The 17,645-nt window shown below is 41.5% G+C and overlaps 1 protein-coding gene across 1 annotated transcript in view; it reads right to left on the bottom strand.

Moving 5' to 3' along the window:
- The window catches only part of Wdr64 (WD repeat domain 64), a 106,198-nt gene that overhangs the window by 49,160 nt on the left and 39,393 nt on the right, over positions 1–17,645 (bottom strand). Inside the window, exons 9-10 of the mRNA XM_041635477.1 lie at positions 16,243–16,322; positions 6,158–6,297 (exon numbers count right to left, since the gene is read on the bottom strand). Of these exons, the coding sequence (XP_041491411.1) occupies positions 6,158–6,297; positions 16,243–16,322 (220 nt within the window). The remainder of the gene's footprint in view (positions 1–6,157; positions 6,298–16,242; positions 16,323–17,645) is intronic.

Genomic DNA, 17,645 nt, shown 5'->3' with positions numbered 1-17,645 from the left:
ATAGAAGATTCTCACTTTCATTATACCGATCTTGGGGTAACAGAATGGGATATTTACAAGTCGCAATTAAATCTTGCCTACGGACATGTAAACATAAATTACAAAATAAATTCAGAGTCTCATAGCAGTAAGAGTTAAAATGCTCGGTTGTTTTTTTTTTTTTTTCAAACAAATTGGGAGTGTGAGAATTAAATAAAAGGATTATTTTAACCTTGGGAAAAAGACTGAATTATGAGGCTGATTAACTTTGAGAAAAGGGTTGGGGGAGGAGCCCAAAACACCACAGAGAAAGGTAAAGGAAAGGTTTCGTCCAAAGCCCTCTGTAAGGAACAATGAATAAGTAAAGATAAAGGGAAGCATGTTCCGATTCATCAATGACTTTTGGTTTTTCTTCCGGCAAGCCTCATGTCAGTTGCTGTTAGCCAAAGGCTTTAATATCTCCCCCCTTTGCCCTTTGATGAGTGTTTGTCATAGAATTAGCAGAGTAGATTATCTGTGTTTTAGGAGTTGGTATCAGATTCACAGGAAAGAGAACGTCCTAGTCTGAAAAGGTGCGGTGCTAACAAGAGGTGTGAACATACAGTGACAGGAACTGGCAGAGGCGCTTCACTCAAGTGTGACTACCAAGAGAAGCGCTCTCAGTATCACTGCTGCTGGCTACAGAGAGGAGACGGGTCATTCCATTGCACTATAAGTACTCAATGGAAGCACCAGCATCGAGACACAGCGAAAACAGCATCACTAGAGTCTATCTATAGAAACAGAGTCATTCAAATGAAGTGAGCAATTTAGGAACAGATTAGTCTATCATACACTAAGGGAGTCTGGGATTTGACTTGCCTTTCTAAACTTTGCCTAATGGCCACAAGAAGTTAATTATTGAATCAAACTGGGTTGACCCAATAGATGGCATGATTTTACATTGCAAGAAACCTGGACTTGTGTGAGGTGATGAAACCCCTTTGAGAGCCATCACCTTGGAGAGATGGTACATTTGAGGATGGAGCATGCGTGACTGGAGTACAAAGGATTATGTTCAACTGCACAACAAATAGATGGAAGGTGTTTGACCTTGTCTCTATAGGGAATTCAATGCAAAATGTGCTTATTTGGTTGCTGCCAGTCAATTGATATGCAAAAAAGTTAGCAATGTGGAACAAGACTTGATAATTTTATTGTATTGTTCTCACATTTATCCCCTCTGTGTGATAACTGGCAAGTAAAAAAAAATGAGGTAAAGACATCAGCACACACATTATTTAAATATTAAACACTCATGGGAGGGGCTCATGAATCCTCACCCCTAGTCAAGAATCTGACAGTTGATGGCTTCTAGGAGAGGGAGAGATGGGTAGGTCAACCATGCTCCTGTGGATGGTCCTACATCTAGAAGTATATGGTCAGCGCAGACTGGATTCATTAGGTTATTAAGAAAGAGAGAGAGAGACAGACAGACAGACAGACAGAGAAAAACAGAGAGAGATGAGAGAAGGTAAGTTGGTAGGGAGGAGGTGGCAGAGGATCCCAGAGGAGATGGAAGAAATTTGAGATGAATATGATCACAACACATTGTACGTGTCGTACACAATAGTACTTTTGCTTTAATACCTTGAGCTAAGTGAGCCTGTTGTACTTACCCCATTTGGCTCCTTTCAAGCTGCTTCTTTGTGATACCCACCAAGCACCACGTAAACACGCCTGTAAGTTTAAACCTCTGCCCTTCTGCCTCCCTCGAGGTCCCACTTATTTGCCAAAGTTTTATTAGTTTGCTTGCTTAAACTCATTTTCCCGGTTTCCACCATTTTTATTGCATTTCGGCCTTTTGCTTTGTGAGAAGAGGGAAGCTGTCTGAGAGAGAAGCATGACGGAGACTGGCTACATGCCGCCACAAGGCGATAGTGTGACCTCTGCCAGTTATTGCCTAAAACTCATTTTCCCTCTCGTGAACAATTTACAGTCATCATGTGTATGTGTTCTGGGGATTCAAACTCAGTACTGTTTATAATATTCTTAGACCCACTGCTTACACTCACGCACACACACACACACACACACACACACATGATGGAGGAAGGTCATTGGCTAATAAAGGAACTGCCCTGGCCCATTTTATTGGTTAGGACATAGGTAGGTGGAGTAAACAGATCAAAATGCTGGGAGGAAGAGGAAGTGAGGTCAGAGACTCCACATCTCTCCTCTCAGGAGCAGACGCCTGAGAGAGACGCCATGCTCCTGGCTCCTGGGCAGACGTACGCTAAGAAGCTCCGACCCAGGATGGACATAGGCTAGAATCTTCCCGGTAAGCGCACCTAGGGGCACAACACAGATGATTAGAAATGGGCTAAATTAATATGTGAGAATTAGCCTAGAAGAGGTTAGATAGAAATGGGCCAAGCGTTGTTTAAAAGAATACAGTGTCCGTGTAATTATTTCGGGGCATAAGCTAGCCGGGCAGGCGGCTGGGGTGTTGGGGACGCAGCCCCGCCGCCGCCCTTATTACTTTATATGGCGCCCACGTGGACAACTGCTTCCACATAAAGCCTGAGACAGCTTGGGAAGTAATTCTAGAACAAAATGAAAGCATTGTGCCTGGTTTCTTGGTAGCAGGAATTTCTTGGTTCTACTCTGCTTGTTCGAGGCAAGCAAGCGCCTCATCTAAGAGAGGCTTCCTGACTCAGCTTTTGCTGCAAAGCCTGCAGCTCATTAAGAGGTCCTGCCACGAAACACTTAAACGGTGTTGACGAAAAGCTAAACGCATGCTTTTCGGTTTTCAGCCGTAGCAGGAACAAAGCTGCGCCGTTTAAAAATGCCGGCTTTCTGGGCTGTCCTGCCAGGATGAACTCTGACTCATTTAGGCAGGCGGTTTGTGCGGTTTGCAAGCACAGGCTGCTGAAGCTCGCTTGCTGGCTACAGCCAGTACCTCAGCCATGAGGCTGGAAAGCTAAGGAATGGGCTGGATCCAGCCGGCAAAGCCACGCCTTTAATCCTACCGATATTGCTTGGTAAATTAAAGACTCATGTGGTCAGAAAAAGAGAGATATACAGTAAAGAGAGATTCAAAGACAAAGAAAATTTTTAAATGGTTTAAAGTGTGTTAAAAATATATGCAGACTAAAAGTTGAAGTTCTTAAAGTAAAAAACAAATAAAGGAAGAGAGTTGTTGTGTGTGGTAGCACACGCCTTTAATCCCAGTGCCTAGAAGGCAGAGACAAACAGATCTCTGTGAGTTCAAGGTATAGTAGTGTACACCTTTAATCCTGAATGCCTGGGAGGCAGAGACAGGTGGATCTCTGAGAGTTCAAAGACAGCCTGGTCTACAGAGTTACTTCAGGTCAAAGATACAGAGAACCTGTCTCAAAAAGCAAAGAGTTAAAAGTAAAAATAAACAAAATAGAGGTTAAAACAAAGCTGTAGAAAGATGGAAAATACACAGAGAATTTTGATACTGTATGCTATTATGCTCTCTTTGAATTGTTTGAATGCTGAGGAAAAAGCAAAATCTACTAAAAGATATTTGTTTATAAATGCTGCTGAACTAATCCAACATAGATATTTTGAAAATGCCTTGACTTTGAAATTTGGATCTAAGGACATGATACTTTGGAAAGGAGTTTCTTATTTTGTTTTCACAGAGGATGAGACCCTGTTCATTTCTTCTATTCCAATTTGGTATGATGGACCACGCCCTCCTGAAGGGTTGCAGTGAACATCTTCAGAAAATTTACTTCGCTCAACTGCCAACTGAGATGAAACTAGCACACAGGTTATACCATGAAAGACCTAATTAACGACGCCCCCATTCAGCAGGAAGCAGTTTGGAGAGAAAAACTGCGCCCATATTCCCAAATATGGTTTATAAACGTTCTTTTACATTTAAAGGGGGATATGATATAGGTATGGATAATTTGCATTAGTATAGATTTTACTTTATTGATAGAGATTTAAGGTCAATTTTGTTATATGTATATGTATTTCTGATTTTGATTAAGGTATTGTGATTGTGTAGTTCATTATTAAAATGTAATGTATAATTAGGAAATATAGGTTGTTGATGGATAATCATAAATAATAGTAAAGCTTGTAGTCATGTTAGTTAGATTTTCTAGATATATAGAGATATATTTTAGATAGACATTCTTCATGTCTTTCAAAGATTACAGAATAGGACATTTAATGTTTTAATAACTTAGGACTTTTCATGACAATGAGACACTCTGCTCCTGGCAGCACCAATCTACTTCAAGAGGAAGATGGGCATCAAAGAGGCACCTTATGGAGTTTGATAGCCATTTGGGCAAGAAACTGCTCTTGCCTGGACTATTGCATAAACTGGACACAGAGAACCCACAGAGAGAGGACTACTGAACTTGCCTAAGGTGAGATGATCTTTCGGGGTTCCTGATTCATGAAAGAGACTGCGAGACATTCTGCAGGACACAACAGATAGTGACGGAACTGACTTTGAATTTTCCTGCTTTATGGAAATGTCTGCTGGATACCATGGGCCTGAAGGCTGAAGATGGATGCCCCAATGGTACAAAAGAACTTTGGGTGACTGTCCAGGCAGCGAGATGTCTTTGTCATTTCTAGAGTTTGAAGTTTCTTAGTTCTTGTTTACTTAGGTAATATTATATCTTTCTGGAATCTTTGATGGAGTTAAGAATAGTTAGTTACAGTTATAGTTTTCCTTAGTTATGATAAAGATTATTGTAACTTTTACTTGATAACTGTTTTGTTATATATAATTTTGCTATGTTAAAGTTAAAGCCTTTTTTTTTTTGTTTAAACCGAAAAAGGGGAAATGATGGAGGAAGGTCATTGGCTAATAAAGGAACTGCCCTGGCCCATTTTATTGGTTAGGACATAGGTAGGTGGAGTAAACAGATCAAAATGCTGGGAGGAAGAGGAAGTGAGGTCAGAGACTCCACATCTCTCCTCTCAGGAGCAGACGCCTGAGAGAGACGCCATGCTCCTGGCTCCTGGGCAGACGCACGCTAAGAAGCTCCGACCCAGGATGGACATAGGCTAGAATCTTCCCAGTAAGCGCACCTAGGGGCGCAACACAGATGATTAGAAATGGGCTAAATTAATATGTGAGAATTAGCCTAGAAGAGGTTAGATAGAAATGGGCCAAGCGTTGTTTAAAAGAATACAGTGTCCGTGTAATTATTTCGGGGCATAAGCTAGCCGGGCAGGCGGCTGGGGTGTTGGGGACGCAGCCCCGCCGCCGCCCTTATTACTTCACACACACACACACCTCATCAAGGAAGCTGCTTCTTGCAGCAAATGGAAACTACTACAGAAATTCTCAACTGGCCAAAGTACAGACAACAACAGATCATGGGTGTTCATCACCAACCAACACAGCTACAATGCAACTCATACTTGAGACCCAAGGGATATTGTAGAAGAGGGAGGCAGAAAGCTTGTGAGAGCCAGAACACTCAAGCCTCTCCTGCCAGATCGTGTCTTTTTATAAATGACAGGGAGCTGCACTCACGGAATCTCAACAGCATGGTCACTTACACAAGACTTGTACAGAGACGATACCAGGTGACAAGCCGGTTTGGATGGAGAAAATCACCCAAGGTCGCGCCCCTAGATGGAGAGCCAAAGCCTGGTAATGGCTGCTGAGCAAGGGAAACAAACCTCCAGGGATGAGTGCTGGCAGGTCATCCCATCCCACGTGATCACTCCTAACCACGCACACTCACGTGGAAGCAACACTAAATGGACTCAGCAGGTTGTTTACATACATATGTAAATACACATAGCAAAATAAAGGAGAGGGAGTGGGGATCAATGGGAGGAGCTGCGGGGGAGAAGAGGGACTGAAGTCATGGAAATGTGATGCTCATCTGTGGGATCCTCAGAAGAAAATTATAACTGCTATCACAACTAACCACATTAATTGAACTTATTCTTCTTGAAACTTTTTAATAGGCTGTATTTAATCAAACAAATACATTTTTTCAAATATATTGCAAATATTCAAGACTCTCATTTCTAACATTTATAACTTATATTTTTCTTTGGGAATTACTTTAGCTATACATACACACGTGTGTATGTGTGTGTGCATACATGCTAGGCCTCCCTGTAGTTGACTTTAAGAACAAACAGCTTCCTTTTGGTTCTGCGATTTTCTTCTTGTTACCTTTGCGGAGGAAAGGCTGATGACGTGTTGTTCTTTCTCATTGTTTACGATCTCTGTGATGCTGAACATGTGCCCCACCAGCTTCCCAACTGGCTTTGTGCTGATATTGGGGTGCCACAAGCGGAGGACCTTATCATCTCCTAGAAAGAATGACAGTGACAGAGGCCTCGTATTCTCAAGTGCTCAGAAGTTAAAAGGTGTCCTTATTTTATTCCTGTTACTGTGAAAAAAAAAATAACTTAAGGGAGATAGGCTTTAGTTTAGCTCACGATTTTGGGTAACAGTCCATCAGAGCAGGAGCGTAAAGGCAGCAGGAATTTAAAGCAAGTACCCACAGCACACCCACCATCAACCACCAAGAGCAGAGAGAAATGAATGCATGCCTGCTCATTGCTCATCTAGTGGTCTCTACTCCTCTACCTTAGGAATGATGTCGCTCACTTTCAGGTTGGGTTTTCCCACATCAATGAATGCAACCAAAGATAATCCTCATCAGCAAGCCCACAGGTCAATGAAAATTAGGCAGTCTCTGACTGAGTCCTTTTTTCCTGGTGATTCTAGGCTGTGGCAAGTTGACATTTAAAATCCACCATCACCAAAAGCATCTCTCATTCATTCAGTGAGATCCTGGTCTCCTGTCTAAGGAACCAAAGCCCACAGCTCCCCAGAGGCATTCCTTCTGCGGCTGACTTGAAGACATTAGCCTTGTTTTAGATCTGTCTGTGATCAACGTATCTTCACATACAAATGTGAATTCCCATAAATATTTCATGACTACTTTCCTTGATTCAATACTTCCTACTCTGTCACGCATTAATACATTATTTATATTCCATTTACTCCCAAAACATATTTCAGGCAGCTGGTCTTTTGTTTCTACAGTCTAAATTATGCAAACATTATAATAATAAAAGAAATCAAGGGAAGAGGCAAACTGCTCATAATCTCCAGCATGAGCAAATCATCTGCCTTTTATTTTCCCATTTTCCTTTTCCTGCACAACCACAAGCACAAGACATTTAAATGTAATTACTATCATAGCACACATTTTGTCTTTTAATTGTTAAAATCATCCGAGTACACAGGAAAATAAGGAAATAGTATAGAAGAGTGACATAAATAAGTAAAAGCCCTCTCCCAGCCTGCTACCTTATCCCCCAATTTTTACTTTTATGTAATATGGGAAATCATTGTTAACACTTTTTGCAGTTTATTTAGTAGTGTGTGTGTGTGTGTGTCAAAGAGAGAGAGAGAGAGAGAGAGAGAGAGAGAGAGAGAGAGAGAGAGGAAGAACACCTGAGATCAATTGTCAAGTTTAGGTGTCTTCTGCAAGTGTGCTCCATCTTGGTTTTTGAGACTGGGTCTCTGAGCATGGAGAGCACTGACGGACACTGGAACTGCATGCATTTCTAGTGTGTGTTGAGACATTTCCACACTTGTAGGTAATAGTACGATCAGGATAATATCTTTTATCCCAGAAATGTGCTTCTCTATGTTGAAAACTTTTTAAAATCCTGTCTACCAGATATGTTGAAATATTCAATTAATTGCTTCAACCATAGTTATCCCCCTATGCTGCAGAATGTTGGAAGGAATTCCTCCTTCCCAACTGTGTGTCTCTCACCATCCACTATCTCTTCACATCCCGCTCTCCTTGACACCCTGCTCAGGCTCTGGGAACTGCTACTTTACTCTCTTTTTTAAGATCAACTTTGTAGTTTTCACACAGAAAGAGAACCTGTAGTATTTGTCTTTCTGTGTTTGCCTTATCTCGTCAGCATGATGTCCTCAAGTTTGTCCATGTTGCTAGAAATGATGGAATGCCATTCATTTCCATAGTTAAATAACTTTCCATTGATAGTTCATAACTTCTTAACCACCATCCATGACCTTTCGTCTCAGATTCTGGATTTTCTTCTTTCGATCTTATTCAGCAGTGCTGTAAGGAACAATCATCTGAGTGTTCACGTTTGCTTCTTAGATCAGTTGCCAACAGTAAGTTTCCAAAAGTAGAAACATGGCGTTAAATCATGTTTATGACTTTAAGGCACACTGCCCACTTGCTTCCCCAAAGGCTTACATCACACCCCAAGGCCACTTGCTTTATCAGTCTGACCATCACGCGGATGCTGTGATTTAAAGTGTCAACCTCTGTAACGCAAGGGTGCTGAGGGACAAATTCAGGACCCCTTGCTTGTGCAGCAAGCACTCTTACATGGAGCCATCCCCCCAACCTCTTGTTCCCACTTTCTTATATATTATTTCAAACACGTATCTAAGTCCTTAAACTGAATAATTTAATACTTTAAATCATTTAATCCTGAGGAGTTAATTTCTTATAATATAAGGATGGTGGATCATACAATTTCTCAACTATTATCTTGAAATTCTGTAACACTTTTATGATTCGGCTTCCAGGATGATATCTATTGAGTTATTTGTGAAATCGAAAATCCAATATCTTTAAAAAAAATCTATATTTTAAAAATCTTTACACAATTTGCTCTTTTTAAAACATAAGTAAAACAGAGTTATGCAACTTTTCAAATAATAAAGGCTGCCTATAACAAAGAAATTCCAAAATACATATGACACAAACAATGAACATATCTTTCTTTTCAGCCTCGTTAAATCTTGGCTCTTGTAGCTCATTCACTGAAAGTTAGTACCTGACCATTTCTCACTATGAGTAGTCTGGGGAAGATGGTCTAGTTGAGCTGCCCAGGAAGAGAAGATCTGCATGTGAAGCTAGCCATTCCCTGCATGTGTGTACACGTGTGCGTGTGACTTTTAAGTATATGCTTGTATGGTTTTTTTTTTTTTTGGTTTTTCGAGACAGGGTTTCTCTGTGGTTTTGGAGCCTGTCCTGGAACTAGCTCTTATAGACCAGGCTGGTCTCCAACTCACAGAGATCCACCTGCCTCTGCCTCCCAAGTGCTGGGATTAAAGGCGTGCGCCATCACCGCCCAGCTATGCTTGTATGTTTTAACAGCATGGGTGCCCACATGCCTCTTGGTACTTGAGGAAGTCAGAAGGGAACCTTTGGAAACCACGCTCTCCCTTTCTACCTTCTGGTCAGGTTCTCATAGCCAAGGGACAGTTATTTATAAACTCTACCTTTAACTCATCTGTTTTTGCTTAGTCACTAGCATGCATTTGGCCACCCACAAGACTGACTTGCCTTGTATGCTAGAAACTTTTGTGAGTAGACATATATCTATGTTGAAGGAGCCAGTTAGGTAAGGGTATAGTTGGGTGACTTGGAAGCTCGATATTCACAGGTTAGCCAAAGGTGATAGATTTAGATGCTCCAATAATGCTGTTTATTTTGTTGAGCCCCAAGGAAGAGGATTACAGTATTTTCTCTTCCCTTTTCATTGTCTCCCAATCCATTTTTCAAGGATATACTTCCACAATTTAAAAAAAAACCAACAAACTGAGTGCTATGTCAATGTACTATGCCAATCCATAGTCATTATTATTCATTTATAATAAATAACCTACTAGGCTCTTCTTAGAGCAAAATTCCCTTTCAGTTTACAGCAGTTTCCTATCAGGCAACACACAGTAAGAGCTCAGCAAGTAGTTACTGAGCTGTTCCCATTGGCTGCTATGAGTAGCTGCACCTCAGAGGTTTACGTGTTAAATGCCAAGGGATAGGGATGGGGAGAACATGCATCTAACCCAAAATGGAACCTTGGCTGATTGTTTGTGTAGTCCTTTTGTGAAGGTCAATTATATATATATATATATATATATATATATATATATATATATATATCATTTGGGGACTCAGATCTTGCAGTAGCATGAGAAGAAAGCTGAAAAAGTCAAGTGACTCTTATTTGCTGGGGACCAAATTGGGCCCTCTCAAAACCCATAGTGAAGCTATGAGCATCAATGTGGGGTACTTAGAGAGATAATTAGCTTTAAATAAGGTCACAATGATGGGGTCCTTATAAGAAAAGGAACCATGCAGCTTGCTTCTCATCTCCCTGGCACATGAGGAGGCCACCTACACAGCACGAAGAAGACCCTTATTAAGAGGTGACCACATTTGGTTGATGCTTGGATCTTTGACCTGAAGCCTCCAGAATTATAAGATAATAACATTTTGTAGCCTAAGCTATATAATGTATGGTATTTTGTTATGATAGCTCAATCTTATTAAAGCAGCAACACACTATTTGAAGGGAGATAACCAGGAAATTCTTGAATTTAAAATAGTGAGAGCAAGAATCAAACTTTCCTGAGAAATTACTACCCACATGGAAATTTGATAGACATTAAGGATATAAAACTTCTAGATATTATTCCCTGATATCTACTTAAAACTATAAATTTTGTATTTATTTGTTTTGTGTGCACATGTGTGTATGTGGGGTGGAAGTATGTGTGTGTCACAGTACATATATTGAGGTCAGAAGACAACGTTTAAGAATTGATTCTTGCCTTCCATTATGTGGGTCCCAGGGCTTGAACTGAGGTTTGGCAGACTTGGAGCCATCTGACCCAAGGTCTACAAGGAGGAGGAGGAAGAGGAAAAAAAGAAGAAGAAGGAAAAGGAGGAGGAGGAGGAGAGGAAGAGGAAGAGGAAGAGGAAGAGAGGAGAAGGAGGAAGAGGAGGAGGAGGAGGAGGAGGAGGAAGTAGTCATATGTTTTTGAACTCTGGATTCCTCTACACTGCTTCTCCTAATCTCCATTCCTCGTCCCTGATGAAGTTCCCAGTTCTTTTCCCATGTTCTCTAGGCATCAGCCTTCTGCAGCACTAACCCTATAACTATAGTTGACTGTCTGTTGTTTACACAATAAACCTTGGATCAGTCATTTGTGGTGATACTTGACAGATAACAAGTACATGATTATTGCTTGCTAAGTTATTACCGTGTTTTAATTTGAAATCTCGTATGCTTACTAGATGTCACTCGATATGTTTACTAGATATATTATTAGCTCTATAACCGAGTATCTTTCTCTACTCGTGCAATTTACTCATACTATAATTTTCTTGTGAGAATAAATGAGCTCATACATATCTAACTGAACAGATCCTTATTGTTCGCTGGACGTTACCACCACTAGTATGATTATTCTAAGCCCCTGCTTTGCATAATGTATTCTACAAAATGTTTAGGGAGATTGGGAGAAGCGTCTACACACACATGAAGTATGGTCCCTGATTTGAAGTGTTTATAACCTAATACAGCCATAAGGCAAGCATGAAATATTTAGAGTGAAAGGATTTATAGGCAAGTTCAAATATGAATAATCAAATCATTCTGTTCAATATGATGTGTTATTTATACCATTTATATTATAAATTATAGTTCTAAGAAGTTGATTCACCGTTGTGTTTTATATTTAACTCATTCTCTCTCTTTCCCTTTTTCTGGGGCAGGGTTTAAACAAAGCTACTCATCAAAGACGCGCTTTTCTTTCTTTCAGCAGACTCATCACCGCTGTGCGTCACCCAGTCCCAGGGCCACTTTTGATTAAATAAGCTGGCTCAGATCACAGAGGGAAGGGTCGGGGAGCATCCTGATGCTCAGGATCACAGCGGCCCAGAAGAGAGAAAACAAGACTGAGGGCAAGCATAGTTGATTCAACCTCAGCTCCACCGGCTGACTAGCTGCTCAGCTTGTGGCTAATGGCTTTCTTTGTTTCCTCATGTGTAAAATAATGAACTTCAAGATTCAGTTCAGCTCTATTTTATGGTTGTGAGCTCTGAGAAGGCAAGGTTACTTTAGTGAGAGAAGAGAGCAAGCTTACATCTTTATAGCAAGGAGGAAACTTTCAGGGATTCAGTCCCATGTTTCAAAGCAATAATTCCAATAATTCATTCTTGGAATTTCTCCCTCTTTACCTTTCATCAGCAGGAGCCAAGAGGTGTGATATTACTAGACACATTCAGAAATCTGTCCCTCTGGCCCACAAGTACTGATAACATTGGCTGTGGCATCCCCAAAGAGGGTGATACTACTGCCAGGTGAGTTGGGGGCTCTCCATGGAAGAAAGTCTGGGGATTGTGTATTGCATGAAGAAGAGTACATCAGAGGACCATTGCCTGAGTCACCAGCAGCACAGGCTGTACAAGGAGCAAGGCTCTTGGCTGAGTCACCAGTCAATAAGAGTATTGCCGCGGGGCAATGTTTTCAGTGACTGACTTGTCGGTAGTTCCTGAGAATTTGCACTTTTTACCAATAGAGTCTATTAACTACAACAGTTCCAGCAATTATGCATGGTGAAAAGTATTAGTTGCTCTCTGATCACACTGCAACACATTCGATTGTTTTCAGGACAGCCTCTTGACCAGGAGTTTGCCTGTGTGCACTGTGGAGAAAACAGTCTTCCTTGTCTACCTCCAGAGAAGGTTCTACTGCTTCTGTAGACACCATAGAGTCCTTGTACAGTGTGTGATGCCACCAGAATGGGCAGACAGGCCACAGGATACCGAGCTCTTGAGATATACAATGCCTCACTCATAGTCTTGCGCTTCCCTCACCAGCATCATTTGTTGACTCACATACGCGTTGTAGCGGAGCTGTCTAGAATTGTCTCACTCCAGTTATTAAACTTTGAATTCTCAAGGGTTAGGATGACAGCCTGATGGATCGGTCCCTAGCTCCTCATCCTTAACAGTTGCAGAATGGTATTTGCTGAATATAACGTGGCAAAAAATGTATACAGCACTCAGAGACCTGGGCTTTGATGCTTGGATCATTCCAAATGAGGTGCTTAATTCTTGAAATAATAAATGATGATAATATTGGGTTAAGAAAATTGTGGTAGTCAGCAAATGATGCTCAGAAAATTTAAGGGTTTTGTTTTGTTGTTATCATTGTTGTTGTTTGTTTTTGGAAGTTGCAAGTCATAAGTTCTTTTTTGTTATTGTTTGTTTGCTTGCTTTGGCTTTTTAAGACAGGGTTTCTCTGTGTAGCCCTGGCTCTCATGGAATTCACTCTGTAGACCAGGCTCGCCTCTGTCTCTGGAGTGCTGGGATTAAAGGTGTTCACCACCCCCACCTGTAAAAGTACCCAGTCATGCCGGGCGATGGTGGCGCACGCCTTTAATCCCAGCACTCGGGAGGCAGAGGCAGGTGGATCTCTGTGAGTTCGAGACCAGCCTGGTCTACAGAGCTAGTTCCAGGACAGGCTCCAAAGCCACAGAGAAACCCTGTCTTGAAAAACCAAAAAAAAAAAAAAAAAAAAAAAAAAAAAAAAAAAAAAAAAGTACCCAGTCATGGTGGGTATTTGTTTGTTTGTTTCCTGAAGAACTCCTGTTGTGACCAAGCTCATCAAGTGTCCTGGTCCACTCAACCCAGGCAGCTGTGCTGAGCAGAACAGTTCTTGCCCGTCTGTAGTCAGCAGCGGCACACACAGTTTAGAGGCTCATGGATGAGTCACTAATCAACGAGGGTATTGTCCCCACGAGAGGATGTTTGCAGTTATGGAGAATTTCCATTTTCTAGTCTCCACATCTGTAGGAATTCATTAAGTCATGCATGCTGGAAAGCACTAGCTAGCTGCTAGTCAGTCACGCTGCTCTACTTTTGCTAACCTCCATGGCAACTCTTATAAAGGAAAGCATTTAATTGGGGTTGGCTTACAGTTCAGAGGTTTAGTCCATTATCAGCATGGCAGAAAGCATGGCAGTATGTGGGCAGACATGGTGCTGGAGGAGGAACTGAGAGTTCTACATCCTGATTCACAGGCAGCAGGAGAGTGACCCTGGGTCTGGCTTGAGCATCTGACACCTGAAAACCTGCCCCCAGTGGCCACTTCCTGCAACAAGGCTGTACCTACTCCAACAAGGCCACACCTCCTAATTTGCATTCAAACCACCCGCAAAGTGTATAGATGTTTACACTCAGTGGTAGAAGTGCCTCAAGACTTTCATCTCAACAAAGTCACTACCAAAGTGATTTTACTTATGTATTGGAATGGATTGGGCTAACATTTATTTTTAAATATATTTTACTTTATTGGACTTCCCGCAGGGCAGGGAATCTGGACTGCTCTTCATTCTCAAGAGGGAGGGGGAATGGAGTGGGGGGGAAGGAGGAGAGGGGGAGGGGGCAATGTGTGGGAGGAGAGGAAGGGAAATGGGAAATGGGGAGGAGGCGGAAATTTCTTTTTCAACAACTAAAAAAAATAAACAAAAAAAAGTTTTTGAGTGTGTATGTATGTGGGCACATGTATCATAGGACACATGTGGAGGTCAGACGACCACCTGTGGAAGCCTGTTCTCTTCTGCCATCATTTGGGTCTGGGATTGAACTCAGGTGGTCAGGTTTGGCACAGCGTCCCCTTATCCACCGAATCATCTCACTGGCTCCCAGAACTAGCATTTATCAAGAACCTATTAGTTCTAGGTATGCATTCATTGTCTTAATCAATTCTAACCGTTACCATATGAAATGCACACCTTTTCTTATTGGTATTATTAGTAGCAAGAAGCTATTAAGTGCTGTCCCATGGGATACTCTGCTAAGTGCCTTATTTGAATTACTTTTGAGACAGGGTCTATTTTAGCATAGGATATCCTAAAACCCCTGCTTATCCAGTCTATGACCCCTAAATGCTGGGATTATTGGTGTGTATTACCACTCCTAACCCTTGAACTAATGTAAATATTATAATTAATCCTATAAGCAAGTAGTATCACTACTCCACTCAAAGGTGAGATTGAAACTTGGGGAAAGTAACACAGCCTGCTGGTGGATTTACACTCAGCCTGATTCCACAGCTCAGACTCAAAGGTATCACAGTAGAGCCAAGGAGCCTGCATCCCTAACGACAGTGATATCCTCCAACTTTCCATATTGTCATCCTTCCTTTGCTCTTGGCAAAGGGCTGTTCCCATCTTCTACCCTACTACCCACTGAAAGTTTGCATTCTCCAAGGTTCTGATCTTGGCCTTTGCTGTCATTGCTGGTTATGGGTTTCTGATCTTTCTGATCAGAGGCACCTTTTGGGGATTTGAACAATTTTAAGCTATCTCTCCCAGATAATATATAGGTGTCATTCTGCCTACAGAATCCCCAGGACTCCTTTCAAATTGGGGAACTCATAGTTTCACACAGAAAAAAAAAATGCATTCCAGAAGGGTTAAAACTGTAAAGGCAAACTATGAAGCAATATTAAAGCAGAGGAAAGTTAGTTTAATATATTCTTTGGTTAAGTAAGACCTTTTTAAAATTTGGGATTATACTATAATTATATCACTTATATCTTTATTTTCCTTCCCGAGACCTTTTCACATACCTTCTTTTGCTCTCTTTCAAATTCATATTATCTTTTTTGTTAATTGTTGTTATATGCATATATATATATATATATATATATATATATATTCCTAAATATAACCTTCTCAGTCTAAGTAATGTTACTTATATGTATTCGGGGGGGCTGACCATTTGATATTGGGGAACCAGTTGCTATGTTCTTCTCTAGAGAAGACTATTTCTCCCACTCCTAGCATTCCCTAGTTGCCCTGTAGTTCTTTGGGCAGGATGGAGGCCTTGTGGGCTTTCTCCTCTCCACCCCGGCATGTCATTATTGTCCTTCAGTTCATGGTTAGGCAGTCCTATTGGTGAGACTTTATGGGTTAGCTTCTGACATTACACATCTCACAGCACAGGTCCTGGTCCTCTGGCTCTTACAGTCTTTCTACCCCCACTTCCTCAGTGTTCCCTGAGTTTAGGTGTAGGGATGTTTTCTATCTACTGGGACTGGACTCCACGACTCTGCCTTTTGACTTGGTAGGTTTCTGAAATGGTCGCCACCTTTTGCAAAGAGAATTTCCTTGATAAGGGTGAGGACTCCTCTTATCTGTGGGTATGAAGACAAATGTATAGGATGCAGTTTAGAGATGTTGTTTTAGAAAAATGGTGGTTGTAGGTTCTCCTCCAAGATCTGTGACCGCACTAGCCCTGAAGGAAGGCTTGTTAGTGTGCTGTCATGCCCAGAAGCTGCAATATATGGAATAGACAACATTCAAATTGTTCTAGAAAGTTATTGCTGGTCATAAAACACAGAGAGCTCTGTGAGACCCGGAATTACCCGTGACGGAAACAGTCCTCTTACCTCCAGTGACAATCACATTTGCCTTAACGCAGTAGCAGAATGTGTTGGCTCCTCTTGGCATGGCAAATTCTCTGACAGGCCTGGAAAACAAAATTAGATGGGAAATGTTAATTGCAACTTATAAATAAATTATGTTTAATGGGCTCATTCTAAATTGCTTACAAATCTATTTGTCCAGAGTAACTGTGATATGTAATGACAGACTACTCACCGAGCCGCACAATCTCTAGGTTCCCTGTTTTAGCTTGGGTATTTCCCAAAGGCCCATGGGATAAAGACTTAGCCCTAAGTTACAAGGAATTGAAAGGTAATACCTGGAGGTCGGGATGCCTAAATCCTCTTCCTTGCGCTGCTTCTTGACGGCCATTAGGTGAGTGAACAGGTTCCTCCACCGTGTACCTCCCCGCCACAGACTCCTGCCACCATGGTATGGTATAGCAAGTCCAAAAGTAACAGGACCAAACCCTCATGGACTGAAACTTCCAAAAGTGCAAGCCATAATAGCCCATTTTTCTTTTATATTGATCCCAGGTACTTGTAACAGCAATGGAAAACAGACTAAATATTTTAAAATGTAAAAATCATTCTTAGTTTGCTGCTGCTATGAATGCTGCTGGCCCACTAGATTTGGCCCTTGGGCAATTTATTTTCTGATTCATGCTTGAGATCTGGGAACATGAAGCCCGAAGCAGTACAGGACTATGACGGTATTCAATTTTAACTTTTAAAGATGTTTTTTTATTTTAGTACCTTAGTTCTTAGGTTAACAGGAGAAAGGAGGAGAAGTCTATCGAGCACTCAGAGTTCCAAGAATCAAACCAAGTACTTCACAACAGTTAATCAAAATGACTTTACGCCTGTAAATACCTTCATTGCCATTCATGGAGGGGGAAACTGAGGCTAAGTTGTACCAACAGTCATGGGATGAGGACCGGGACAGAAACCGGAACCATCCCATTCAGTAGCGAGCTTATGGAACAATACTGTCATCTTTCCTCTGTAAGACTCTGCCTCTCAAGTGAGCAACTAAGAAAAGGTAATGTTCAGTGGTTGCTTGCTCACCTGTTGAAACTGCCAGGCTGTGCAGGAGTTAGAGGCTCAGCGTATATGCTACACGAGGACAGCATGCTATGTGGCAATTAATTGCAGACTGCCATCAGCTTCCTGGAACATAGCTCAGTTCCTGAAAGCTCTGCACAAAATTTTAAGCACTATGCTAATCATTTCTGAAATTAAAATTTTTTGAGAGTTTCCTTTCCTGCCCTTTTGGGAGATGTGCTGACTCCTATTTTTAACAGCTGACCAATTATGTATTTGTCTGGCTGCAGTGTCATCTGAAGCCTCATCATAGGAAATTGCAGAAATAGGAGCATGTTGCACTCCAACTGTGCGCTTGTTGTGCT

This window comes from Microtus oregoni, unplaced genomic scaffold (assembly GCF_018167655.1).
Source record: "Microtus oregoni isolate MIOR12 unplaced genomic scaffold, Mior012 000047F_ref0000412, whole genome shotgun sequence".
In the NCBI taxonomy this organism is placed as follows: Eukaryota; Metazoa; Chordata; class Mammalia; order Rodentia; family Cricetidae; genus Microtus; species Microtus oregoni.
This window is presented reverse-complemented; position numbering and strand designations above follow the sequence as displayed.